Source organism: Myotis brandtii, unplaced genomic scaffold, assembly GCF_000412655.1.
Source record: "Myotis brandtii unplaced genomic scaffold, ASM41265v1 scaffold131, whole genome shotgun sequence".
NCBI lineage: Eukaryota > Metazoa > Chordata > Mammalia > Chiroptera > Vespertilionidae > Myotis > Myotis brandtii.
In genome coordinates, this window is record NW_005354632.1 from 2,988,875 (window position 1) to 3,016,814 (window position 27,940).

General features: G+C 35.1%; 1 protein-coding gene and 1 pseudogene across 10 annotated transcripts in view; both read left to right on the plus strand.

Moving 5' to 3' along the window:
- Positions 1-27,940, plus strand: part of ST7L (suppression of tumorigenicity 7 like) — a 136,289-nt gene that overhangs the window by 1,370 nt on the left and 106,979 nt on the right. For 7 of the 10 annotated variants that reach the window (XM_005860001.2, XM_005860003.2, XM_005860002.2 and 4 more), the window contains 8 exons: positions 714-796; positions 5,720-5,882; positions 7,124-7,178; positions 10,492-10,607; positions 17,637-17,715; positions 22,419-22,573; positions 24,033-24,130; positions 24,380-24,494. In XM_005860001.2, the coding sequence (XP_005860063.1) occupies positions 714-796; positions 5,720-5,882; positions 7,124-7,178; positions 10,492-10,607; positions 17,637-17,715; positions 22,419-22,573; positions 24,033-24,130; positions 24,380-24,494 (864 nt within the window). Of the gene's footprint in view, positions 1-713; positions 797-4,375; positions 4,450-5,719; positions 5,883-7,123; positions 7,179-10,491; positions 10,608-10,876; positions 10,942-16,148; positions 16,217-17,636; positions 17,716-22,418; positions 22,574-24,032; positions 24,131-24,379; positions 24,495-27,940 lie in introns of those variants that run through there. The other 3 variants (XM_014534589.1, XM_014534590.1, XM_014534591.1) reach the window with 3 other exon arrangements.
- LOC106725040 lies at positions 13,686-16,139 on the plus strand (annotated as a pseudogene).

Consider the following 27,940-nt stretch of genomic DNA (forward strand, 5'->3'; position numbering starts at 1 on the left):
AGGTCGCGACTGCGGTTTAAATGCCCCCCTTTCTGTCCCATGAGATGGCACGGAATGCTGGGATAATGCTCCGAAATGGTTTTGATTTTTTTTTTTTGAACATAGTTATTATGTACATTCAGATACAACGAACACAAAAACAAGCTAAATAACTGGGCCTTCCTACCCGGTTTGGTGGAGCCAATGCGGTGGTCTCTGTAACCGGTTAATGAAGTGCCTACTGGTGGTTATTCCACTCAGTGAAAGTGTGTCATTTATCTTCCTACGTGTTAACCAGGTACACCATTTAGATGAGACTAGTGAAGTATTATGCATTTTTATGTCTAAAATCCAAAGTATTTATGGGACAGTTTGTTTGAAGAGTCTGACCCAGACTTTGAGCGAGTCAGGAGCAGGGAGGGAGCTCTCGGTTTGTTGCTATTCTCCTTGGGCTGTTTTCCCTGCTCGAACCAGCCCAGCTACTCCACCAGCCCAGCTACCTGGCCACCAGCCGAGCTCCTGGCCACGGAAAAGCAAGTTTTTTTTTTTGAGGGTAGCATACAATGGGACGTTAAAGTAGCTTTTAAAAAATTACAACTTTCTCAAATGAATGTCATACTAGATATTAATCCACTTATGTTCCCCCACTTGTAAAGACACCTGCATATTTGTAACTTGAGTACTTTGAATTTGCATTTTTTTTAAACTTTGATTTTTTTTTTTCCTTTTGGCAGTGACAGTATTTTTAAATTCACTGACGTCCAAATTCTATGTGGCACTTACAGGGACATGTTCTTTGATATCAGGACTAATATTTGTAAGTAGTTTCCATTTCCTTCATGCTTTTGTATTTATCTAAAGAGCACAACTCTTTATACAGTTACAATAATTATAAATACGTGTAGATCAGCATCCTCAAAATGTGTTCAGTATCTTGAAAAAGCCACCGCATCTCCTCTCCACTTTTAGAGATTGACAGTATGCAGTTGTGTATAAAAGACTTACATTATGTAGGGGATTGAGAGGTGAATTGCATTTAAATGCTTGCAGGGCCCATCTTGGTAACAAAAATGAGTGAAATGGGCACAGTGTAAGAACTGAATTCTTACTTTGTGGGCTGGGTAGACTGGACAATGCATGCTACTTCTAGGAAGGGCTAAAGCTGATTGTTGCCATGTAGACTTGTGGACCATTATTACCAGATTTTCCAGCTTTTCAAATGATCCCAAGAGAACCTGGTACACAAGTTTTTATATAAAATCTCACAATATGTTAATGTTGGCAGCATTGGACAAACTAAAAATTTATCTGTGTCTTGAATTCAGCCTATAGGCTGCCAGTCATCTTCTCTGGAGTGTTTAAGAGCAGGATTTGAATCAGGTTAACCCGCACTTTGGTGGTGTGACTTAGGGCACGTTAATTAACTTTTATATCCCCCAGTTTTCTCAGGTGTAAACTGGGGGGTAATAACAGTATCTACTTCATAGGATTATGATGACTAAATGAGGTAAGGTGTGTAAAAGTTAGTAACAAACTGGTAGCTCATACAGAGTGAACATTTAATGAATTTGGGCTATTGTTATTCTGAGAAGTCCTACAATAAAGAAGTCAATTTAACTTTAATTCAGCTTTTTCTTGTCTTATTTCATCCAGCTTGCATTTTTAATTCAAAATTTTTTTTCAAGTTTATACTTTTTGTTACCATCCCTAGTAATGGAAGAAACTTTGGAAAAGTATTGCTACACATACAAATCTTAGGAAGTATTAGGGTGTGCATGGCCAAGGAATTTTTCTGTACTTTTTTCTCATCTCTAGGTGGTGCTCTCCAGCTATAGTAGAAATAACAGCATTTGTATTGGAGTGTTTCGGTTTTGTCTTTTTTTTAGAAGGACTAACACTTGACCATTTTGTTAAAGTGAAATGCCAGACAAGAAAAGGATTTTCCTCTTGACTTAAAAGTTATTGAGGAATTCAGGATGAAAACTATGGGTTAATATACCAGTAAGCCTCAAAATGTATTGATTTATAAAGTCCATTCATAATTAAGCATATTTAGTCAATACAGTATGAGTCAAAATAAAGAAAATAAATGATCTTTAAACAGCTGATGTAATAGAAAAAGCATTGGTTTTAGAACTAGAAGATGTGGTTTTAAGTCTTGACTCTGCCACTTACTGGCTTATAACTGGGCAAATCACATAAATTCTGAGCCTTTTTAAAAAAAATAATTTTACTGATTTTTTACAGAGAGGCAGGGAGGGGGATAGAGAGTTAGAAATATTGATGAGAGAGAAACATTGATCAGCTGCCTCCTGCACACCTCCTACTGTGGATGTGCCCACAACCAAGGTACATGCCCTTGACTGGAATTGAACCTGGAACCTTTCAGTCTGCAGGCCAATGCTCCCTCCACTGAGCCAGACTGGTTAGGGCTAAATTCTGAGTCTTAATCTCCTGATTTATAAGGGGAAATTTATATATATGCTATATATTATCTTTTAAATTTTATTTATTTATTGATTTTTAGAGAGAGGAAAAGAGAAAGAAACACCGATTTGTTGTTCCACTTATTTATGCATTCATTGGTTGATTCTTGCATGTGCCCTGACTAAGGATTGAACCCACAACTTGGCACATGCTCTAACCAATTGAGCTACCCAGCAGGGATACATACGATCTTTTTAAACCAAAGTTTTTTTTGGTTTTGTTTTGTTACTCCTCACCTGAGGATATTACTCATTGATTTTTAGAGATAGTGGAAGGAAGAGGGAGAGACAGAGAAACATCACTGTGAGAGAGACACAGCGATTGGTTGCCTCCTGCATGTCCCAACAAGGGCTGGGGCGAGTTTGCGACTGAGGTACAATGCCCTTGACTGTAATTGAACCAGGAACTGTTCAGTCCGCAGACTGATGCTCTATCCACTGAGCCAAACTGGCTAGGGCTAAACCAAAGTTTTAAAATTAGGAAACATCTTAAAGGTTAAATTTTGTCATCGCTCTTGCAAAATTGATGAGTTTTCATTAGCAAAGGTTATGTTTATAATTTCTTTCACCACCTGGACTTACCAAACATGTGTGTATACACACACACACTTACATATATACATACACTGTGGTATGTTTCGGAGGTAGTCTGTGTAATGGTTAGAACCTCTGAAGTCAGGTAAACCTGAGTAAGAATCCTAGCTCTACCAATTATGGATGGTGTGAACCAGAGCTAGTTATTTAAAGCTGGAATAGATGTTCTTTCTGAAATCAGTTGTTGTGAGAATTAATGCATGTAAAGAACTTGGCACTATGCTTGGTAAGTATTAGCAATTATTATTGCTCATTTGTGTTAAGAAGTTGACTCAAAAGGTAAATAAAAACAACTAACATGTTAACTAATTAAAAAACTGCCAACACTTCATATAGTGAAGGACAGACATTTTGTCATTGTTGCTTTTATGATTAATGTCCCTGACTGATGTAATATAAATCTTGTCTTTTCTGTCACATGAATAACTTCTGCTTTGTGATTTCTTATGGTTGTTTTAAAGAAGTTTTATCCCATTTCTTAGTAAAAGAAGCCAATCTGGGGCTATATTTGGTGGTGATTAACTGCCTGCTAACTCAGTAAAAGAAAGCAGGAAAAGCCATTATAGACTGAGCATAAGACATTAATGGCATGATAGAAAAAATTCTGCCCCTTGATTTTCTAGCCCTGTCCTATAAATGTTACAGCATTTGGTCCATGAAGTAATTGGGCTGCAGTGTACAAAATGACATCATACTTTTGGCATCTTTTTAACATGTTTGTTCTGTTGTTTACTGAAGCAAAAAATACCATTCTTAAAGGTTTAAGAACTGATACCTCTCTCTGTCTCACAGATCATAGCAAAATAGTTTTTAAAGAGATTGTAGTCTCTTAAGTAGTGTGGATATGTTTGTTTATTCTTTAAGTAAAGTAATACCAGCACATTTGTCTGCTACAGGGTAGAGAATAGTCTATCACAGCCGTGGGCAAACTACGGCCCGCAGGCCGGATCCGGCCCGTTTGAAATGAATAAAACTAAAAAAAAAAAAAGACCGTACCCTTTTATGTAATGATGTTTACTTTGAATTTATATTAGTTCACACAAACACTCCATCCATGCTTTTGTTCCGGCCCTCCGGTCCAGTTTAAGAACCCATTGTGGCCCTCGAGTCAAAAAGTTTGCCCACCCCTGGTCTATCAGTTGACTTTGTAAGGGAAGGTGGTCCACAGACAAGAGAAGGAAGGTATTAAAATTATTTTACAGTCAGAATATAGAAAACTAGTTACTAGTCATTTGAACAGTTTTAATCTATAAAGTCCCTGATTGATTGATGATTCATTTAACAAATATTTATAAATAGCCTTTTATCTCTTAGGCACTCTTTTAGATGTTGGGGATACCATGGTAAGCAGATAAACACAGCTTCTGTCCTCACGAAATGTGGTCTACAGGTGATTATGGACATTGATTCATTTGACATTTTTAAAATTTAGTACCTAGAGGGTTTCACACAGTGTTTCTGAGCTTGTAGCAATGAACAAAACGGGAAAAAATCCTTGTGGAGCTTACATTATATTAGAGCAATATATAATAAAAGATAAATAAGTAAAACAAATAGTATGTTCTTACTATTAGTGGTAAGTGCTAAAGGAGAAAATGAAGCAGAAAAAGGCATATGAAGTGTCAGAGGAGAAGGCTGACATTTTATACAGGGAAGTTGGGGAAGGCCTCACTGAAATAGTGATTCTTTAGTAAGGAAGGAAATGAGGAAGCTAGCTGTGCTGATTGTGTTACTCCTCCCTAAAGGGGTAGTGTTCTTTGGGTGCTTGAAAGATAGCAACAAAATCAGTTGTTTAATTATTACAAGTGAAACTATTACTATCAAAGGATAATAACAAGATCCAGTGGGAGTACAGCTTTCTGTTTGTGAATCAGGAAAAGTTCCCCAATGATGTGTCATTTAAGCTGTAACCCAAAAGAGTCAGGCAAAGGGAATTGAGAAAGTTGGAGTGTTCAAATGTGAAACTTTCTGCTAATTCAGCACAAAGAGCTTCTTTTGATTCCTCTTTTTGTAATAGTGATAAACCATGGAAACAGAAAGAAGTGAATATCCTGATTTTTAAATGGTCCAAAATTGGAATCAACCTCATCCTTAACCTACATTGATAATACTGTCAAAGACTGGAATAGTACTTTTTTTCTCAAGGGACACTTATAATTCTTATTAACCATATTTAGTAGATAGGACATTGATGTTCTGAGAGGTTAGCAGTTAAGTGACTTGCCCAAAGCACAAAGCTAGTAAGTAGATAGCAAAATTGGGAGTCAAATGGGGGCATTCTAAACCTAGTCTAATCCATCATGCTAGTTGTTTCAAACTTATTTTTTTTTTCAATTATGCTACAGATAGAATAAAATGACAATGTAATATAACATAATCTATAGATTAAACCTTTTTATTGTTTTTAATGCTTTATTTACAGATGTATTTCTTTTCATTTTGCCTAAGCTTGTCTAAATTTCATGACAAAGCTATGAAAGAAGTATTTCATTTTTGCTCGCATATGTTATTGGGTAATCTTATATTTGGCTTATTTTTTTGGAAGGAGAGTACATTTAAAATGCTGAATTAAAGGAACATCTTGAGATAATGTTTTAATTTGAGCTCATATCTGCTTATTAGTTCTGTATTAAGTGAAAGATGTTTTCTGTTTGTCATAGATATTTGAATGGTGGTACTTCCATAAACATGGTACATCTTTTATTGAGCAAGTGTCGGTAAACCATTTGCGACCATTGATGGGAGGAACAGAAAGAAGCATGTCAGAGCCAGCTTCTCTTTCCAGCAGCAGAGAAAGTGAAAACAGCCGACAGAATGTGTCAGGTGATTACTTATCTAATGTTTTCAAAGCTATATAGTTAGTCTTTAGAGCTGTATAGTTAAGGTTGTGTTTAGCTGTGGGAGATAGAAACTCACAACAATAGAGAGAAGTTTGTCTATCCATGTATATATCGACCTAGAGAGTGAGAATCACCAGAGACCCAGACTCCTATTTTGTTAGCCTGCCGTCTCCAAATGCAGTTTGGCCTTGTGGTCTAAGACAGCCACTCTGGCTCCACCTATCATATCCACAGTCCAATCAGCAGGAAGGAGATTAGGCCAGGAGGACAATCCTCATACTTGGTATTGCTTGTTTTACTGGGCTAGCCAGTAACGAATCCAATGACGACTAGTATGATTTGGTGTCGCTGCCTTGACTCGGGCTAAAGTACTAGCAGTTTTACCCACCATTGATTTTATACCATCAGCTCAATTTTGCAGTACTGGGACTAGGGTGAAGTATGTCAGGTGCCTGGGCACAAAATTTAAGTTCTCACTCTCAGGGTTGAGTGCAAGTCAATACAATTCAAAAGGCAAATAATGGCTAGGTAGCTCAGTTGGTTAGAATGTCATCCCCATACATCAAGGTTGTGAGTTCAATCCCCACAGTCAGGGCACATACAAAAGTCAACCAATAAACGCATAAATAAGTTGAATAGCAAATTAATGTTTCTCTCTCTTTCTCCCTTCCTCTCTCTCACTCTCTCAAACAAAAATCAATTACAAAAATAAAAGGGCCCTGGCCGGTGTGGCTCAGTTGACTGAGCATCCTCCCTATGTACCGAGAGGTCGGCAGTTCAATTCCTAGTTCGATTCCTGGTCAAGGCACATGCCTGGGTGGCTGGCTCCTCCCCAGTAGGGGGCATGCTGGAGGCAGCTGATCGATGTTTCTCTCACGTCTATGTTTCTCTCCCTCTCCCTTCCTCTCCCTCTAAAATCGATAAAACATTTAAAAGAAATAAAAGGGAGAAACTTAAAACCAAACAGATAATCACATTATAATATGGTAAGTGCTATAATTGAATTATGAACCAAATGCTGTGAAGACAGAAATAAGGGAATGACTAGATTTAATTGTATGCTCCGTGACAGTAGGGTGATCCATGCCTTACTTATCTTTGTGCTATCAGTGGCTAGCACTGTACTTAGTATACAGTGCCTATACAATAAATGTTGGCGAATTAAGGTTTAACAGCATTTGATTAAATTGTCTCACTTCCTCCCTTTTCTCCTTTGTTTTTTAGAATGCAAGGTATGGAGAAACCCTCTAAACCTTTTCAGAGGAGCAGAATATAGGAGGTAATACATTTTGCTTTCAGTATAATTACAACATTGGTTTTAGAGTAAAAGTATTATGGAAACACTTGTTTTTATAACTATATCATAGCCCTTTTAGTTGGAGATACTGATATATACTAGTAAGATAAAATGATTAGCAGTTTAGTTGGCAGCATCTTGATAGTACTTATTATAATAGTGTTCATAATGCATAATAAGTATACATTTGATCCCCGGTTTATGGCAGAAAGCCTTTTCAAAGAATTTATAAGATTAAGAAAAAATTACAAATGTCAGTATATTCCTGTGCATATGTACTCGATTTCAAAATTTATTTGAGCATTCACTAGAAAATATCAATCTGAATGTGAATATGAATTTCATTTGTGCCACAGTCCAGGGTATAGTACTTTTATATTGTATTTTATATTGCCATTTTCTATGTGCTCTACTGTATCCATTTCTCTCCTGGTTTATACACTAAATGAGAAAACATCTTTTGAAACTTATGACCAAAGATAGTTTACTTTTATTTATTTATTTATTTTTAAAAATATATTTTATTGACTTTTTACAGAGAGCTTGACTGGAATCGAACCTGGGACCCTTGAGTCCGCAGGCCGACGCTCTATCCACTGAGCCAAACCGGTTAGGGCAGTTTACTTTTATTTTGAGAAGGGCTGTGTTTTACCTGGAGATAGACTGGGCATGTTATTTAATTCATTGAACAAGAAACATTATGTGTCTGTTATGTATGGGCACTGTGTAAAATGATGGGGATACTAAATGATTAAGTAATAATCTTTGTGCTTAAGGACTTGATAGTGTAGGACAGTCAGTCCTGGGAAGTGAAAACTAGGCTTTTATGAGAGATGCCACTAGCCTGTATTAAGGGATTCTGCAAGAGACAGATCCTTGAACTTCTCACTGTGTTTATTAAAAAAGGTTTTAGGCTATTCTTTGTTATATTTTACAGTGTCTACTTCATGAAGGTTTTAAAGAGAAGTTTCTTTTCTTAGTATCAAGAACACGTATGCTTCTTTGAATGATTAGTTTATCTTAATATAAAAGTCTAAATTGCAATGATAATAATTGTGTGGTCATATTGTAGCTAACCCTTAGCAAGTGTAGCCTCATTCCAGATTCCATTTTATGGCCCAATCCTAGTTTTTACTTTACTTAGTGTTTTTAATTTACTTCTAGTTTATGTTATTGACTAGAGCAGTGATGGCGAACCTATGACACGCGTGTCAGAGGTGACACGCGAACTCATTTTTTTGGTTGATTTTTCTTTGTTAAATGGCATTTAAATATATAAAATAAATATCAAAAATATAAGTCTTTGTTTTACTATGGTTGCAAATATCAAAAAATTTCTATATGTGACACGGCACCAGAGTTAAGTTAGGGTTTTCAAAATGCTGACACGCCGAGCTCAAAAGGTTCGCCATCACTGACCTAGAGGGTATTATTCTAAGTAAAATAAGTCAGACAGAGAAAGACAAATGCCATATGATTTCACTTATTTGTGGAATCTAAGAAACAAAATAAACAACCAGAATTGAAACAGACTCATAGATACAGAGAACATTTTGATGGTTGCTAGATAGGAGGCAGGTGAGGGATGGGTGAAAAAGATGAAGGGATGAAGAAGTACAAATTGGCAGTTACAGAATAGTCATGGGGATGTAAAGTACAATATAGGGAATACAGTCAATATTGTAATAACTATGTATGGTGTTAGACGGGTACTAGATTAATTGTGGTAATCACTTAGTAAGTTATATAATGTCTAATTACTGGGGTATACACTTGAAACTAATATAATGTATGTCCATATTAGGCTTTTATTATATAGTATATTATACATTATATTTTTAACTGCTTTAAATCATTTTGGGAATAATGTAGATTGTTAATAATTAATTTTTTATGGTTTTAGAATGGTTAGCAAAACTGTTAAGTGAATAAGAATTTCCTTTTTCTCTTTATGATAATTTCTTGCAGAATAGCTAAAAACGTTAAATAACAAGGCAACTCATACTATTAAATAACTTAACATCTTTAGTACTTATATAAATAATATTTACAATGTGCTTTTAAAGTGCTTTTTCTTCAGATTATAAAATGTACGTATATTCATTGTAGGAAATGGGAAGAAAACAAAGAGATGTATGAAAAAGAAAGTAAAGATCACCTCTTTTTACCACTAAGTAATAATTACTATTAGTATTTCCATCCAGTCTCTCTTCTATATGCATGTATAGAATCAAAACTTCAACATCACAATGTGTGAAATTCCCACAGAATTTCTTCAAAAACATGATTTTTAGTACTTGTATTTACCATACCTTCTCTACTGCTTGCCTATCTGGGTCATAGATTTCACTGTTAACATTTACACTAGAGGGATATCTCTCTATATAAATATTTAACCACATATATGATTATTTCCTTAGAGTTGATTTGTAGCACTGGGATTACTGAATCAAGGGGTGTGAACAGTTTTTTCCCTTCCCTTTAATCTTATTTTGATTATGGAAAATTTGAAAAATAAACAAAAGTAGAGAGGATGGTATAATATAATATACTAGTATACCCATCCCCTAGGTAGGTGTAAATATTTTTAAGATTCTTGATAGATATTGCCTAATTGATTTCTAGAACCAGAAATATAAATGCCAATTTACATGATACTAGCAGTATGTGTGAGTCCATATTCCACCTAACAATATATACATATTTGCCAATTTAATAGGTGAAAGTAAAAATTATTTGTTTTAATTTGCTATTTGTTAATGACTAATGAGATTGCACATTTTAAAATGTATTTATTAGCCAATCTGTTAACGTGCTATTGTGAGTCTCGGGGGAATATGAAAGTTTAAATTTCTAATTTAGTAACATCTGAGAAAAGTTCCTCTTTGCTTTTATGCTTTGAAAGCCCTTTACCATCTTGATATCTAGTGAAAATCAACCTGTGTTTTTTTTTTCTTTCTTTGTACTTTTACTTTTAATCATTCTAAATCACTGAAAATGTACTGAAGTATACTTAAAAAGGTATATATCTGAGGCAAATTGTCTTATCCCTTCAAATCCAATTTTGAAACAGTGTTTGTTGAATAATCTAGCCTTTCCCTTTTCATTTTTTATGTTCTGTTCTACTCTAAGTAGTTTGTATAGGTTATCTCTTTTTTATTCATTATAATAAGCTTTTAAAACATCCTGAAATGGAATTTTTAGCAGCATATGTTTGAATTTTAAATAGTGTCTGTTATAGCAAATCAATACTCTCTCATGTTTGATTTACATATTTTCTTTTGTTTTGGTAAAGACTCACTTGGGTGACTGGTAAAGAGCCACTTACATACTATGACATGAATTTGTCAGCTCAGGACCATCAGACCTTTTTCACCTGTGACACAGACTTTTTACGTCCTTCAGACACAGGTATGTGTCATCTCTGTTCATGGGATAAGCAGTGGTCATGAAGATTATTTTTAAAGCTCTTTATAGTTATTTATTATAATATACAAAGTTATTTGGCTTGGAGTTGTTTGCATTATTGATAAGAAAGCCAGATTAAATTGAAACTAATTATGGTTGTAAACTAGGCTGTTACACTACTTTTCCTTCTTATAAAGAATTTATTTTATTAAAATATTGCTTCTACTATTACTTTAAAAAATCTTTCAGATAAACTGCAGCAACTGCTTATGCAGAGAAAAATGTACCCAGTTTGGTCTGGAAAATTAACACCTGCAATTATACATACGAGAAAAGAGTAAGATAAAGTATAAACATTGGGGCATGGCATGTAGAGAAAAATGGGACATAATTTTATTCCAGTTATAAGTTAGAGATGCATTTAAAGTGGTGGAAGATCATAGAAATGTCTGTTTAATTCTCTCTAAGCTCTTCTCTATAGAAAAAATATTGAGACTCTTAAATGTACGGCTAGCTTTCTAATTTGAATGCCCTTTTCCTCCTTATCTATCCTTCTGCTTCTTTCTATCCTTCAGGCTCCAAATTAAAAGTCACATTCTCTAGAAAGTCTTCTCTGGGATCTTCTTTCTTCTCTGCAGTTCTACAGTGCTTAGTTCAAACCTCAATGAAACAATTTTCAACCACAAACAATTATTTGTTAATGTTCTTGTGTTGCTTTAATGTTTGTCCTCCCTACTAGGGTATGAAACTTTGGAAAGCAGGTAATATATTCCATCATCTTTGAATTCCTATCGTCTGGCACAGTGCCTGGGATACTGTAAATATTAATATTTATTATCTGATGAAAGTATGAATGAATGAGTGGTGTTGGTGTCACAGATGTCTTCAGCAATTTCACTAATAATAGTTAACACTTGTAAAGCACTTATTATGCACCAAGCATTGTTCTAAGAAATTTATATAAATGTACTAATCATCTTATGAGGTAGGTACTATTATCAGCCTTATTTTAAAAATAAAAAATCAGTGGTAGCCCTAGCTGGTTTGGCTCAGTGGATCGAGTGTTGGCCTGTGGACTGAAGGGTCTTGGGGTCGATTCCAATCAAGGGCACATGCCTGGTTGCAGGCTTGATCCCCAGTAGGGGTCATGCAAGAGGCAACCAATCAATAATTCTCTCTCATCATTGATGTTTCTATCTCTTTCTCCCTCTCCCTTACTCTCTGAAATCAATTAAAAAAAAAAAAAAAGAACCAGAGGTAAAGGGGAATCAAGTAACATGCCTAAGTCATCTAGCTATCTATAATAATAAAAGCATAATATGCTAATTAGACTGGACGTCCTTCCGGAGGAAGCCGAGGCTGCCATGGAAGCCCGAGTCCTGGGTGCCGGAGGGAAGCCAGTGCCGGCAGCTGGGGAAAGGAAGGCCTACTCTTGCATGAATTTTGTGCATCGAGCCTCTAGTTAAATGATAAAGCTAGGTTTCAAATTCAAGTCTAGCTCTTAACCACTAAACTACTGCCACATTGCCACTATTACTCATCACATCGACAGGCAGAAAAAGATCACCCACCAATAACGAGGGTCTGAAAAATAGCCAATTTTCCAGCATTGAAGTGAGTTCATTGTGATATCTCTGCTGGATTAAATATACTAAGGATGGGTGGTAGCAGGAAACCCTAGGATATTCGGTATTCTTACATTAAAGGGTTTAATTGTAAATAGTTGAAAAAGCAATTGCTTTATGTTTATATGCTTAATGTTTACTTTAATGGCAAAAGTATAGCAACCATGGCTGTCCACTAAAGCTGTCGTCCTAAAACATTTTTGTTCACATACCTCCTAAGAGAATTTTGAAAAACGATGTATCCCTTTTCACTTAAAAAAAGAAAAATCCACTGAAGGGTGTTTTTAGAGAGAGGAAGAATAAGACAGAGACAGGCAGAGAAAGAGAAACATCCATGTCAATCAGTTATCTCCTGTAGGGCATGGGATCCAACCTGAAACCTAGGTATGTGCCCTGACTGGGAATCAAACCTGAAACCTTTAGGTGTATGGGATGATGCTTCAATGAATTGGGCTGCCTGGCCAGGGCTCCCTTCACATATTTTTAAGTTGATATCATAAGGTTAAATAATTGCAAAGAATATGGTTTTTGACGTATTATAAATATAAAAATTTGAAAATGAAACTAGAATATCCTATATTTGAATGTAATTCAAGAATGTAATGACTTGATACATACCATTAGCTGTTGAAAAATACATGAATAAATACCCTTTAACAGTAGTAGATTTTATATAAGTCCTTTTTGTTCTGGAATTTATATCTATCCCAAGCTTCATATGATTTTAATATGATTATTTTGTGCTTGAGAGTCTTTTATCACATATATGAGTTTTCCACAATAAATTTTTAGTATAAATAAAAAAATTAATTTTCTTTGACCATAAGGTTCTAAATGGTATTGTGTACTTTAATTATATTTTTGTCAAATCCTTGGAGCTCCATATTTGGCTCTTTCAACTTTGGAAAATGTCCTCTGTATAATCTAACTGGCTGGCTGAGTTCTCATTGTCAATCCTACTAACCATATCAGACTTATTTTCTGACAAAGTCTGACTTCATTTGTCAATTCAGATAAACATATTAACATGCATCCTATGGTAGCCACTCTCTTCTGAATTCAGATTATAAGATAGAAAGATAGAGTCTCAGAGTCTTGTAGCTTTGCCTAGACCTTATCTCGGCCAAAATAAGATTCCACTGCCTTTATTATTTCTTACTAATGCCCTCTTGGCCTTATTGTGAGGGGACCTTCCTGTAGGAGAATGCATTCTTTGATAGTAAGGGGAGTGGGATGCTGATAAATGGAACTGGTAAACATTATCACTCCCTCCCTACTCTACTATATACTTGAATTCAGTGTATCCAAGGGCCAGAATAATGATGAGCTTCACTGTTAAAAAAAATAAGTTAAAGGTGGAAACCCTATTATAGGTTCCTTGATTAAAAATGGCTACTCCCAAACCTGAACTTTAAATTGTCCCTTTGGCACCTGAAGATTTTTATACTGTAGAGCAATGCACCTTGGGAAGATTCAGGATAGGTGAGAAGTAAGACTTATTTTTACAAAGTAGGAGAAAGGGGAGTGAGAAAGCGGATGTTGGGTAGGAATGGAAAGCCTGCATGATGCATAGACCAATCAGAGGAACATTCTTCAGATAGATTAGTTATAGGAAAGAGTCATTAAGTCATTAAGTCATTAAGGCTTTAGAAACTGGTTCTCTTAAAACCATGCATCTTGTTTTGGTCCTTGCACTTTGGTCGTCATGTACTTCTAGAGGTACACATAATCCCAGCTAAAGACCAAAGTCAAGGACAGACTTTACCTGTGAATGCTAATCCAGAAATGGACTGTTGGTTCCATATTGATCTTTTCAGACAAATGTGTATATATGTGTGATATGATAAATTTCTCTTGAATATTGTCATCAGAAATTACTACATTAGTAGATTTTGTTCTCATCCTGTTGATTTATCTAAAACAGAAGAAACATATCCTCAAGGCCAGCCAATAGTGATTTTGGATAATTCATTTTCATGGTATTTTTTTTCAACATTTAAAAACTAGGAGACAACATTAAAATTCAGATTTACACTTTAGAAATTTGGAAAATATGGCATACTTGGACCTACATTTCTACTTGGCATTAATCAGTTAGACCTGAGCTGTGATTCTTCTTTAGACAGTGCATATGTTTTTAGTTCATTCATTTATGTTTTTTGCCTAGCCTTTGTAGGCATTAATATTTGTGATTCCTGATCTTGAGATAAATGCTAGTGTCTTTTCTGTTTATTAGCATGTTAGACTATTATTTAAATTGAAAATAAATAAATTTGATTGAATTGCTAACTGCTTGTGTTATTTTTAAGCATATTGAGAGCTCTTAAAGTGGACAGGTGAATACTAAATCAGCATTTTGCTTTAAATTATTCCTTAACCTTTTCTTAGAAGGAAATACATATTTTTCTTCCTTTACTTTATTTCCCCTTTGACTTAGAACTGCATTGGTTGTGAAGAATAATATTGAGAGGCTGGATAGTGCAGTTGAAAACAAAAGAATAAGAAAAAATGCTTAAAGCTGGATTTGATGACCTTACTAGAAATAAGACATGCAAATGCAAATGAGATCATTTTCATGTATTAATAAAGACTGATATTATTCAGTGTTGGTAAGGAAGTAGGGAAACAATCACTCTTCCACACTGCCTGAAATAATGTAAATTAATGCAATTTTATTGGGAGAAATTTTGGAGTATAAATTCAGAATCTTTTAAAAGATGCATACATTTTAACCAACCATTCCACTTCTTGGTCGGGTATACAAAGGTAGATATTGAAATGTGTTTTCACAATATTTCTGTTTAGAAAAAAAATTAGAGGCCTGGTGCAAAAAAATTGGATGTAATCTAATTGTCCATCAAAAGAGAATTGGTTAAATAAATTGAGATATATTCTTAATATACTAGAATACCAAACCATTTAAAATGTTGGTAAAGAGCGCCTTCACAGTATATTGAGCTCCATAGAGACAGTGTCAGGGCGGGTACGGGCACTTGGCGACTGTGTGCTCCCTGAGGAAAAGTAATTAAACATGGGCAGTTCCTGGCCAGTGTGGCTCAGTTGGTTGGAGCATCGTCCTGTACACCAAAAGGTAGGGGTTCGATTCCCAGTCAGGACACATAGCCTGGTTGCGGGTTTGATCCCCAGTTGGGGTGCATGTGGGAGGCAGCCAGTTGATGTTTCTCTCTCATCTCTCTCTCTTCCTCTCTCCTTTCTCTCCCCCTCCTTCGCTCTCTCTTTTACTCTCTCTCTCTCCCTCTCTCTAAATCAATTTAAAAAATTTTTTTTGAAAATGGGCAAAGGAGATCTAAGAAGCCAAGAGGCAAAATGTCTTTGTATGCCTTCTTTGTGCAAACCTGCCAGGAAGAGCACAAGGAGGAAGTGCCCAAGTACTTCAGTCAACTTCTTAGAGTTTTCTAAGAAGTGCTCAGAGAGGTGGAAGACCATGTCGGCTGAAGAGAAAGGAAAATTTGAAGACATGGCAAAGGTGGACAAGGCCTATTATGAAAGAGAAATGAAAACTTATATCCTTTCTAAAGGGGAAACAAAAAGGAAATTCAAGGACCCCAATGCACCCAAGAGGCCTCCTTCAGCCTTTTTCTTGTTTGTCCTGAGTATCGCTCCAAAATCAAAGGAGAGCATCCTGGCCTGTTTATTGGTGATGTTGCAAAGAAGCTGGGGATTTTGAAATCACACTGCTGCAGATGACAAGCAGCCTTATGAAAAGAAGGCTGCTAAGCTGAAGGAGAACTACAAGAAGGGTATTACTGCATATCGAGCTAGAGAAGAGCCTGATGAGGCAAAAAAGGGAGTTGTTAAGACTGAAAAAGAAAAAAGCAAGAAAACGAAGATGAAGAGGAGGAGGAGGAAGAAGAAGAGGATGATGCTAAATAAGTTGGTTCTAGCGTAGTTTTCTTTTCTTGTCTTTAAAGCATTTAACCCGCCCCCCATACACAAATCACTCCTTCTGAAGAAAAAAATTGAAATGTAAGGCTGTGTAAGATTTGTGTCCTTTTTTTGTATGGTTAACACACTACCAAATGTGTTTTTAGACAGTCCTGTCCTGGTGATATTCTCAGTAGCCACTAACCTTGCTTGGTACAGTATGGAGGTGTAAATTGCCATGGAAATTTAAAGCAGGTTCTTGTTGGTGCACAGCACAAATTATATATGGGGATGGCAATTTTTTCATCATCAGTTGTCTCTGATGCAGTTTATATGAAATAGTTCTTGTTCTGTTAACTGAATACCATTCTGTAATTGCAAAAAAGTTGCAGCTGTTTTGTTGACATTCTGAATGCTTCTAAATAAATACATTTTTAAATTTAAAAATAAAATATTGGTAAAGATTCACAAAATTTGACTTGTATCATGTAACTTATAGAAGAGAACCCACCATCAAAAATGGCAAATCTAATATTTAATTTTATGTTGTATTTTAATGTTTCAGTAAAATGCTATTTACCTGGTTATTATCAGATGGGTGCTGATGTGCATCAGTTTGTCAAGTTGAGGAAGCATTAGCTGTCAGCTAGCTGGTGACATGTTTGATATTAGAAATGTATTTTTGTTACACAAGTAGAATATACTGTCTTATTTTCTAAGCCAAGACTAATATTTTGTTTCCAAAGGAAAACTCACACATTTTCCACATTATTCTTTCTGGACAGTTGTGGGTTTTATTCCAAAAACAACATTTATAGATTCTCTATTTTTCTTATCAACCTTGAAATAGGCCAGATAGTTTCATGAATCTACTTTATTTGTTTAATTTTTAAGAAACTTTACTTAGTGTGAAATTTTCATTTGGTACTGTAAATGATAGCTGATATTGTTATTTCAGAGAGATTCTAATTCAGGCTTTTGTTGAGTCTTTGTAGAAACTGACATTTTCCTTAAATGTACTATATTCTAAATTAATCCCCCCCCTTTGAATACAAAATGTAAATTCAGACATTCTTCCTAGATTGAATCATTGATTAGACAAAGACTTTATTTTTAACTGTTTTATATATTTCTAGCAGTTCCAAAGAACCTTTTCAAAATGATAAAGAGCTAGAATATTTCATATTGATTATAATATGTCACTCAAACTCTATTTTTATATGCATATAGTATGTAAATATTCATGTATAATGATGTGATTAATTTGATTAAGTACCTTATGTGTTGTTATTAAAATAGACCAGAAAAACAGTATATTTCTTTTTATTATATGTGAAACTTCCAAATTTAATATAAATTTCTCATAAGGTTAATGTGAGCTAGCACCCCAATTTCTTCTTTCTTACATTTAAGAACATGCTATTTAAGTCTTTGTTTACTCTCCTAGCTCATTCTTCATGTGTTTTGCATAAGATTATTTATGTTTACATCTCATCTACTTTTTGAAATATTTTTCCTACAGTTATGCAGAAGGCATGGAGGGAAAGAAATCCTTTATCTCGAATTAAAGCAGCCTACCAAGCTTTAGAATTAAACAATGAGTAAGTTTGAAATATATGAAAATAAATTTGTTTTGAAGGAAACCCAGGCAAATGATTTAATGTTTCCTTTTGTCTGTTTCTTAGATACTTGGAGTCATTAGCAATCAATCCCCTTTCTCTTTTTGCATACTAGAGACAAAATTTGCCATGTTCACCGATATGTATTTTGCTTCCGAAAGTAAACTTATCTGTGCATTGAATAGAAATTATGCTAGCAATGCTTTAAAAATGGAGAGTGCTGATCTAATTGGTGATAATACTTGATATTAAAGAGTACTAAAATACTATGCCACTTGTTTTAATTTTGTTTTTCGTTTAAATCATTCATTTAAAGCATTCATTCAGCCCTGCGAACTTTAGTTACTAATGGGATGGGAAGCATGAGATGGGGATTCAAGATAAGTAAAATGTAGCTCTAACTTAATTTTTTTCATGTTAACAAGCATTTTTTATAGCTCTTTGTATTAACTTTATATTTTGAAAAGACAAAATGTAAAATCAGAAGTCAACTTAATATTTAAATGAGACAGATCAATGTGTATTAATCTAATACTAAAATATGGCCCCAGTTGGGATTAATCAGGGTATACTTCCTGAATAATGTGAAATTAGCATTGTCCCCTGTGTTCCTCCTCCTTCCCTCTCTCCCCAGATATATTATCCTTATTAAGAAGAGCTTCCCAAAGCAGAAGAAAAATGGTAGTATAGGGAATTCCAAAAGCAGTAAATCAACTTTATTGAAACTCTGGAAACTAATCAAAACTTTATAGCAACTTGGAGAATGCTTAATCAATTAAAAAAAACCAGTTGAATTTCTATAAGAGAGCTTTGTAATGTTTTAACTTACACTGGCCCCATCCCCTACTCCCTAGTTCAGTGGCACCCTTGGAAACAACAGTCCAAATCCTGGTAATAGGTTCCTACTTCCAGAAGAAGTAGAATGGACCTAATTCTCAAAGAATTGTGGTTGTTTATTTGAAGGACCAGCCCAAGGGACTTGCCTTTCTTTAGGATAATTTGGAACTCACCCCGTACTGACACAACTACATTGGGGGGAGGGGCATTTGTTAAAACATTTAAAGGCAAATACACTAGTTCCTGCTGCCTGGGGCAAGGGATAAAAGTTGGGGCAAAAAATAGACAAATCAAAGCTTTGGAGGAAAGCTGGGGAATGAGATACTTTGGAAATAGAGATTTTGAAAAGCTACCACATATTCCTGAAAATCTCAAAAGGCTGCACACCTGCCCAAGGTACATGCTTAAGAAGACCCTAAGCTCTCATGTTTGTCTAATTCTCAGCTTCTGTACAAACAGAAAGTGAAGGATAAGGCAGAATTATAAACTGGCTGATTGAATGTTGAAGGTGTGCCCCCAACACACACACACACAAAAACACACACAAAGCCATCTGCAAAGACTTGTTTTTGGTTCCACGTGTTTAAGGCAATCTTTACCAAATTTACTGGCTGCCCACTAAGCTGAAGGAGTACTGCCATCTTAACAATATTGGTCACACATGATAGAGAATACGAACTTTACAAAATAAGTCAGAAAGTCACTAAACAAACAACTACAATAAGCAGTAACAACAAACTTTGGGGAGGAGAAGAAATCTGATTTTTAGAGTTTCCAGATTATAATATTCAAAATTCCCAGTTTTCAAGAACAAATTACAAGACATGCAAAAGAAACAAAATATGCCCCATACACAGAAAAGAAAGGAAATGAATAGAAATTGTCTTTGAGGAAGCCCAGACTTTGTACTTTCTAGACAGAGTCTTTAAATAAACTTTTATTTTTTTAAATGTGTTTTTAATTGATTTTAGAGAGAAACGTAGAAAGAGAGAGAAACACCAATCGATCGCCTTCCACATGCATCCTAACTGGAGATTAAACCACAACTTGTGTATGTGCCCTGACTGACAATCAGACTGGCATCCTTACAGTGCATAGGAGAATGCTCAACTGACTGAGCCACACCAGCCAGGTCTAAATCAACTATTTTAAACATGCTCAAAAAGGTAAAGGAAGCCATGTACACAGAATTAAAGGAAAATAGAAGAATTATGCCTCACCATTAAAAAGTAGGTAGAAAGAGATAGAAATAAGTAAAAGGAACTAAATAGAAATTCTAGAGTTGAAAAATATCACCAAAATAAAAATTTTTCTATATGAATACAGCAACAGATTTGAGCAGGCAGAAAAAAATCAGTAAACTGGATTTAGATCAATTAAGATTACCTAGTCTGAGGAGAAATAAAAATAAAGGGATGAAGAAAATGAACAGAACCTAAGAAACCTTTGGTACACTATTGAGCATACCAATCTATCACTATTCACAGATGACATAATACATGCAGGATATTGTAAAGAATACACACATAAACACACACACACACAAATTATCAGAGCTAATAAATGACATCAACAAAGTTGCAAGAGACAAGATCAACACATAAAAATAAGTTGTATTTCTATATACTAGCAACGAACTATCTGAAAAGGAAAATAAGAAAACAATTCCATTTACAATAGCAGAAGAAATATTAAAATACTTAAGAAGTTTAGCTCAGCTGGTGTGGCTCTGGTTGAGAATGGACCTATAAACCAGGAGGTCATGGTTCCATTCCCAGTCAGGGCACATGTCAGGGTTGCAGCCTCAATCCCCAGTGAGGGGCAGCCGATCAGTGATTCTCATCACTGATGTTTCTATCTCTCTCCCTCTCCCTTCCTCTCTGAAATCAATTTAAAAAAAAAAAATAAGTTTAACCAAGGAGGTAGAAGACTTGTACACTAAAAACTAAAAAGTATTGTTGAAAGAAGTTAAAGAAGACCTAAATAAATGGAAAGACATCCCATGTTCATGGATTGAAGACTTAATATTGTTAAGATGGCAGTACTCCTCCAGTTGATCTACAAATTCAATGTAATTTCAATCAAAATGTCAGTTGCTATTTTTTGCAGAAAGGACAAGCTGATTATAAAATTCACTTAGAATTGCAAGAGATCTCAAATAGCCAAAACAGTCTTGTAAAAGAAGAATAAAGTTAGAGGACTTACTTCCTGATTTCAAAACTTACTATGAAGCTAAAATAATTAATTCATAAGGATAGACAGATTAATTTAATCCAATGTAATGAAGAAGTCTCTGTTGATTAGTGAAATTATTATATGCTTCAAATTAAGGTATTAGTTGAAGGATGCTGAAATGGTATGATTTACATCTTCCAAATGAAAGATCTGTCTTGTCCCCAATGAAAAAAAATTTTTTAAAATATGTTTTAATTGATTTTAGAGAGGAAGGGAGAGGGAGAGAGAGAGAAACATCAATAGATTGATCAATTGGTTGCCTTCTGCATGCCCCTTACTGGGGATCAAGCCCACAACCTGGGCATGTGCCCTGACCTGGAATCAAACCCATGACTTCTTGGTGCATGGGATGATGCTCAACCAAATGAGCCATACCAGCCAGGGCTTGTCCCCAATTTTTTGTTGCTATCTTGCCATCACTTTTGTTCCATGCTCACCTTGTACTTTTATTAATAATTTCTCCCCTATTGTAATGCAAATCATATATGTAACATTAAATTTTCTGGTAGCCACATTTAAAAAGTAAAAAAATATATTCAGTTAACTTGAATAATATATTTTATTTAGCTACATTCAACATATTAATATGTTTTAAAATATATTCAACATTAAAAATAAATTGTTAATGAAGTATTTTATATTCTTTTAAGTCTTCAAAATTCAGTGTGCGTTTTACACTGACCATACACTGACTGGTGTGCATCTCAGTTTGGACTAGACACATTTCAAGTGCTCAGTAACTACATGAGGCCAGTGACCACAATACTGGACAATCTATGCTTAGATAATCAGAACTAGGATGTCTCTAGAAGAGAAATGAACTAGTTATTTCTGGGAATAGAAAGGAAACTTTCTGCTTCTCTTTATTTTTGTCCCAAACAAGTTATTTTATTAGCCAGCTTTTGACTTAAAGGCTATAAAGAGAAATCTGTGTTTTGGTGGGGTGAAGAAAAGGGAAACTTGGAGTCAGCATGGGTGTGACAGGTGAGAGGAGAACTGTAGGAGGAAAGGGTAGGCTGCAGATCAAGGGATGTTTTGTTGCAGTGCCATTGTTGATAAGGCCGAGAGAGGATGGGGCAGCACAAAGAGGAAATATCAGTGTAGTGAAAAAAGTCTAGTCCTGGAATATGTTTCTGAGTCGAATTGGAAAGGTGCCTAATTGGCCTTGTGATATTCTTGTCAAACATCACACTTTCCTATACCTCCATTATCCATTTGATGGATATTACAAAGTACATAGTGACTAAGAGCAGGCATGACCACTAGAGTACATAGTCCCTTGAATAACTGTTAGATAATTCTTTATATGTCTTCTTTTCTCCCCTCTTCCACAAAAGGAAAATACAGGATAACATCAGAATGAATATAGAAGTAAAAGAAAGTAAAGGGAGGGAAAGAAAGATAGAAAAGGAAAAAATGTGCAAATAAGACATTAAGACTATACCAGTATGCCCCTAATAAATTAAAATATTGATGGAAGTTGTTTTTATTCTTCAAGAGATGGAAAATGTAGGGAAAGGCAGGGAAATATAACAAAGAACAAAGGGACATACCCAAGAGATATACTTGCTTTACTGTTTTACTTAAAATTGTCTTGCTTGCTTTCTCCATAGCTGTGCCTCTGCATATATTCTACTGGCTGAGGAAGAAGCAACAACTATTGTTGATGTTGAAAAGTTATTTAAGCAGGCACTCAAGGCAGGAGAAACGATTTATAAGCGGTCGCAGCAGTGTCAGCACCAAAGTCCTCAGCATGAAGCCCAACTGAGTAAGCAAATAAGAACGAATTTTTACCAGTTTTTTTACTTCCTGCAATTGGCTCTTTTATGTTTAAAACACAAAACAACAATAATAAACTTAATACTTAGAGGTAGCTACTTTTCCTAAGTGATAATCTATTCATAATATCTACAAGCCAGAAAGACTAAAGTACATATTGGCTAGAGAATGCTTGTGGAAGGAAACAGATCTGCTCTTGTTATTGAGAGATGTGCTGCTCTAAGACTTAATAGTAATTTATTTCATGTGAGAATTGGGCTGGTCATTGGAGAACACAACTGAGAACCACAAGAGCCTTCTAGTAATGACAAGCAGCTATTACCTTTATCCTTACCTTACCCCAAGCAATCGTAGGGGAACATCAATTGGTTTGCTCTTCAGACTATATGTATCTCTATATAGTGCCAGGGAGTGGCCCCTTTAGCACAAAAACCAGCCATACTTGGCATGGATTCTTTCTGTGGTTGATTTTTCTCTGTTGTGTTTGAGATCTTATGAGCCATAGCAACTGAGGTCCTTTCTTTCTCCTTACAGAGATACTCTCCCAATTATGATTGAGACACTTTTACCAAATATGTTAGAATCTGTAGTACTGCTGCTTCCTGCTTTTTTTGTGTGGCCAGAGAGTTTTAGTTTCATGATTTTGGCAGATAGTGGGCCATAAATTGACATATGTGTACATAATGCATTATCTGCTAGCAGTTAAGTTCTAAATCTTTTATTTGTGGAAATTAAAATTTGGATTACGTTTTCTCTCTAACTAAATATTGATGTATACAGTATGTTTCATTAATGCTTGTTATAAAACACAACTGTGAGAATATATAATTTTGCAGTCTGGAACTAATGAAACTGCATTTATAAAAAAAGTTTAGCCGTTTGTCCTTGTATCATCTCAAATATGGTTGAGATAGTTACAGAACTATTAGTTTGCTCTTTCTAGAAGTAGTTTTATAGTTTATTAGTATCTATTGAGCAAAAGTTTGCACTAGCCATGGGAATTTTGTCTTTAAAATCTTTATTCAGTTAAAACAATAAATAATGTTAAAATAATAGATTGTTTATGCAGAAATGTAAAATAATAGGTTAATGTCACTTCTCCCTATTGTATGTGTTTCTTTTATATTAATATTAACATGCATTTGTCAAGTATACACAGATTACTTTCTATATTCTCAGGTTACCTATTGGTATTGGTAAAAGTAATTCAATATATACATATTATGCTTTTAATATAAAAAACTTCAAACATATACACAAATAGAGCAGTATAATGAACCCACATTTAATGTTCATCACCCAAATACAACAATCATTAATATTTTTCCATTCTGACACATTTAATTTTAATTAAAGCTGCCAGAGTAAGCAAATAAAATTAATGGATATGTTAATGAAATAGAAAATCATAATACAAAAATGATAGCTGTGTCATTTTTTTTAAATAGGGAGAGATACCAATGTACTGGCTTATATTAAAAGAAGATTGGCAATGTGTGCAAGAAAATTAGGAAGAATAAGAGAAGCAGTAAAAATAATGAGAGATGTAAGTGAATTTGATAACTGGACCTTCATATTCTTCAAAAAACTAAAAATGTGGTTTGAGTTGCCAGTTATTTTAATGTAGAATCATTGTTTTTTAATTGATAGTTTTTATGAAAAGATATTATTGCTTAAGGATAGAGTCTCCACAGTTTTGTTAAGAAACAAAAGAATTTTTATTTCAGTGAATCTGATTCAACTCCATTGAGTTCCTTTGCTGTAATTTTAATATTTTTTTCCTTTTACAATACAGTTGATGAAAGAATTTCCTCCTCTTACCATGTGGAACATCCATGAAAATCTCCTAGAATCACTTTTAGAATTACAGGCCTATGCAGATGTTCAGGCAGTCCTAGCAAAATATGATGGTGAGTGATATTTGTTTTAGTTGATCACATGGTTAAAGAATTTTTTAAAATTATGTAATCATAAGTACAATCCTATTCTAGTATTTCTGTGATTTTCTTTTATCATTCTTACCAGTCAATATTTAGAATCCATGGGTGCAAGTTGCTATTAAGAATCTTCTAAGTGATTCAAATTAAAACCACAATGAGAACCATCTCACACCTGTCAGTGAAGATGGGGATGCCCTAGCCGGTTTGGCTCAGTGGATAGAGTATCGGCCTTTGGACTGAAGGGTCCCAGGTTCAATTCCAGCCAAGGGCACTTGCCTGGGTTGCGGGCTCGATCCCCAGTGGGGGGTGTGCAGGAGGCAGCCAATCAATGATTCTCTCTCATCATTGATGTTTCTGTCTCTCTCTCCCTCTTCCTTCCTCTCTGAAATCAATAAAGAAATATATTTTTTAAAAAAATGTGGAGAAAAGGGAACCCTTATGCACTGTTGGTAGGAATGCAGATTGGTGCAGCCACTATGGAAAACAGTATGGAGACTATTCAAAAAATTAAAAATGGAACTGCCTTGCCCGGCTGGTGTAGCTCAGCGGTTGAGTGTGGAGCCAGGAACCAAGAGACCACAGGTTCCATTCTTGGTCAGGGCACATGCCCAGGTTGCAGGCTTCATCCCCTGCAGGGGGCCTACAGGAGGCAGGTGATCGATGATGTTTCTCTCTTATCAGTGTTTCTATCTCTCTATCCCTCTCCTTTTCTCTCTCTCTAAATCAATAAAATATATATTTTTTAAAAATGGAACTGCCTTATGACCCAGCGATTACACTTCTGGATGTATATCCAAAGAAACCAAAACACTAATTTGAAAAAATATATGCATCCCTGTGGTCATTGCTGTGTTATTTACAATAGCCAAGATTTGGAAGCAACTCAAGTGCCGTTTAATAGATGAGTGGATAAAAAAAGCTGTGGTACATATATACAATAGACGATTACTCGACTATAAAAAAGAATGAAATCTTACCATTTGCGACAGTACAGATGGACCTAGAATGTTATGTTTAGAGAAGTCAGTCAGTAAAGACAAATACATTATGATTTCACTTATATATGGAATCTAAAGAACAAAATAAATGAACAAACAAAATTGAAACAGACTCATAGATACAGAAAATAGATCGATGGTTGCTGAGTGAAAAAGGTGAAGGGATTAAGAAGTACTAATTGGCACTACTTCACAAAATAGTCATGGGGATGCAAAGTATAGCATAGGAAATGTCATTTCAATTGTAATAACTATGCATGGTGCCAAATGGGTACTGGAAATATTGGGGGAATACTTTGTAAAGTATATGATTGTCTAACCATTAGGCTATACACCTGAAACTAATACAAAATTTTTTAAAAAGAGTCTTTCAAAGATTTTGGGAATATCATGCTAAGTAAAATAAGTCAGACAGAAAAACTTAAGAACCATATGATTTCACTCATGTGGGATATAAAATTAAAACCATCAAATGAACAAACAAGACAAAAAAAACACACACAAAAAAATCATAGATGCAGACAGTAGTGTGGTGGTTACCAGAGGGAAAAAGGAGTTGGGGGAGGTAGCCAAGGAAAAAGGATGTCAAATATATAGTGATGGAAGGAGATTTGACTTTGGGTGGTAAACACATAGTACAATATACTGGTGATGTGTTATAGAATTGTACACTTTAAACCTATATAATTTTATTAACCAATGTCACTCCAATAAATTTGATAAATAGTTTTTAAAAAAGAATCTTCCTTATCAGGAATTTTGGAAGCAAAGGCCTGTAAGGAGGAACTTTTCTGTCAATATTTGTTTGCTGAGTACCTACTATGAGTGAGGCACTTGGCATACAGTAGTGAACAAAAGGACATGGACTTAGCTCTCGTACGATTTACAATTTAGTGGAACAGACAGACAAATGAATAGTAGTTATATTGAAACATGATGTGTTAGCTGAGATAATTGGAAAAGTATGAGGTGCTGTGCACAAAGAATGGTACCTCATTTGTTTGGGAGGGAAGGCTAACAGAAGTTGCTTAGCAATATGTATGTGTAGGAGTAATTCAGAATAACATTTTACAATGCTTTTTAGTTACAAAGCATAATTTATCTTATTTGATATTTATAATAATCTTGTGATGTGGTAGAACAAGAATTTTTACTATCTCCAGTTAGTAAAAAGAAAACTGGAGTTGAAGAAGGTTAAGTAATTGGCTAAGGTCTCCCAGCCAGGAAGTGGCAAGCCTGAACTTAAAGCCAGGTATTCCATTTCTTTGTACTAGTCTTCTAATAGTAAGAAGTCAATATAATGCCTATTTTTATTATCCTATATAATAAAAGCCTAATATGCAAATCGACCAAACGGTGGAACGACTGGTCGCTATGACGTGCACTGACCACCAGGGGGCAGACACTCAACGCAGGAGCTGCCCTCAGGCCCCAGGCCAGCCAAGACATGTGCCAGAGGGGGTCCCCCAATTGCCCTCACCCTACAGATCGGCCCTGATCGCCAGCCAGGCCAAGGGACCCTACCCATGCATGAATTTCGGGCCTTTAGTTATACTATAGCAGTGCAAATTTAACACAAATGGAGTTGGGAGAATTTTACAAGGCATAGCCTTTCTCCTCATTCTGAGTGAGTCATCAGCTTTTAAACCCAAGCTGCATATATCCTAACTAGCATAATGCTTCTGATCATATCTTTCACTATAAGAGGACATACTAGTTTTATTCACACTTGTCCATTTGTAAGTTCCTACCCATTAGCTTGGAATCCTTATGACTTGGCAGGTTTGAAATGTGTTACACTTGGAAAGAGAAGTTTATTTCTTTTAAACATCTGGAATTCTTACGAAGTGCTTCAGAATACTGTGGGCTCATGGAGAAATTTATGAGAAATTCTTTCCATATGTAACTGATCAGATGCATGGCCTGCTTATGATGCTTATGATGAACAAGCTTAGGAACCAAATATAAAACAGCGGATAGGACCTGATTCATTAAATCTAAAATAAAACTCACAACTTAGATATGCTTCTGTGTTTTCAGTTATTTTTATGAGTCCCCAGTTTTTACCATTCTAGACTTGTGAAGTTAAAAGCAATTTAGTTCTTTAGTTCTTCATTTGCCGGAACATCTATAAAATCGAAAACTTGAAAGGAATTCTGTGGCCTTACTCTCCTAATAATATTATTTTAGGCATTATTTTTTATTTTAGTTAACATACAATATTAAATTAGGTTCAGGTATATAACATATTGATTGGGCATTTATATACCTATGAGGTAATCAGTAGATAAGCCTAGTACCCATCTGACTTCATATATAATTATTATAATATTATTGACTACTAGAGGCCTGGTGTATGAATTCATGCATGGGTGGGGGCCACTGGGGGTGAGGGGATGCAGGAGGTAGGTCGGGAGG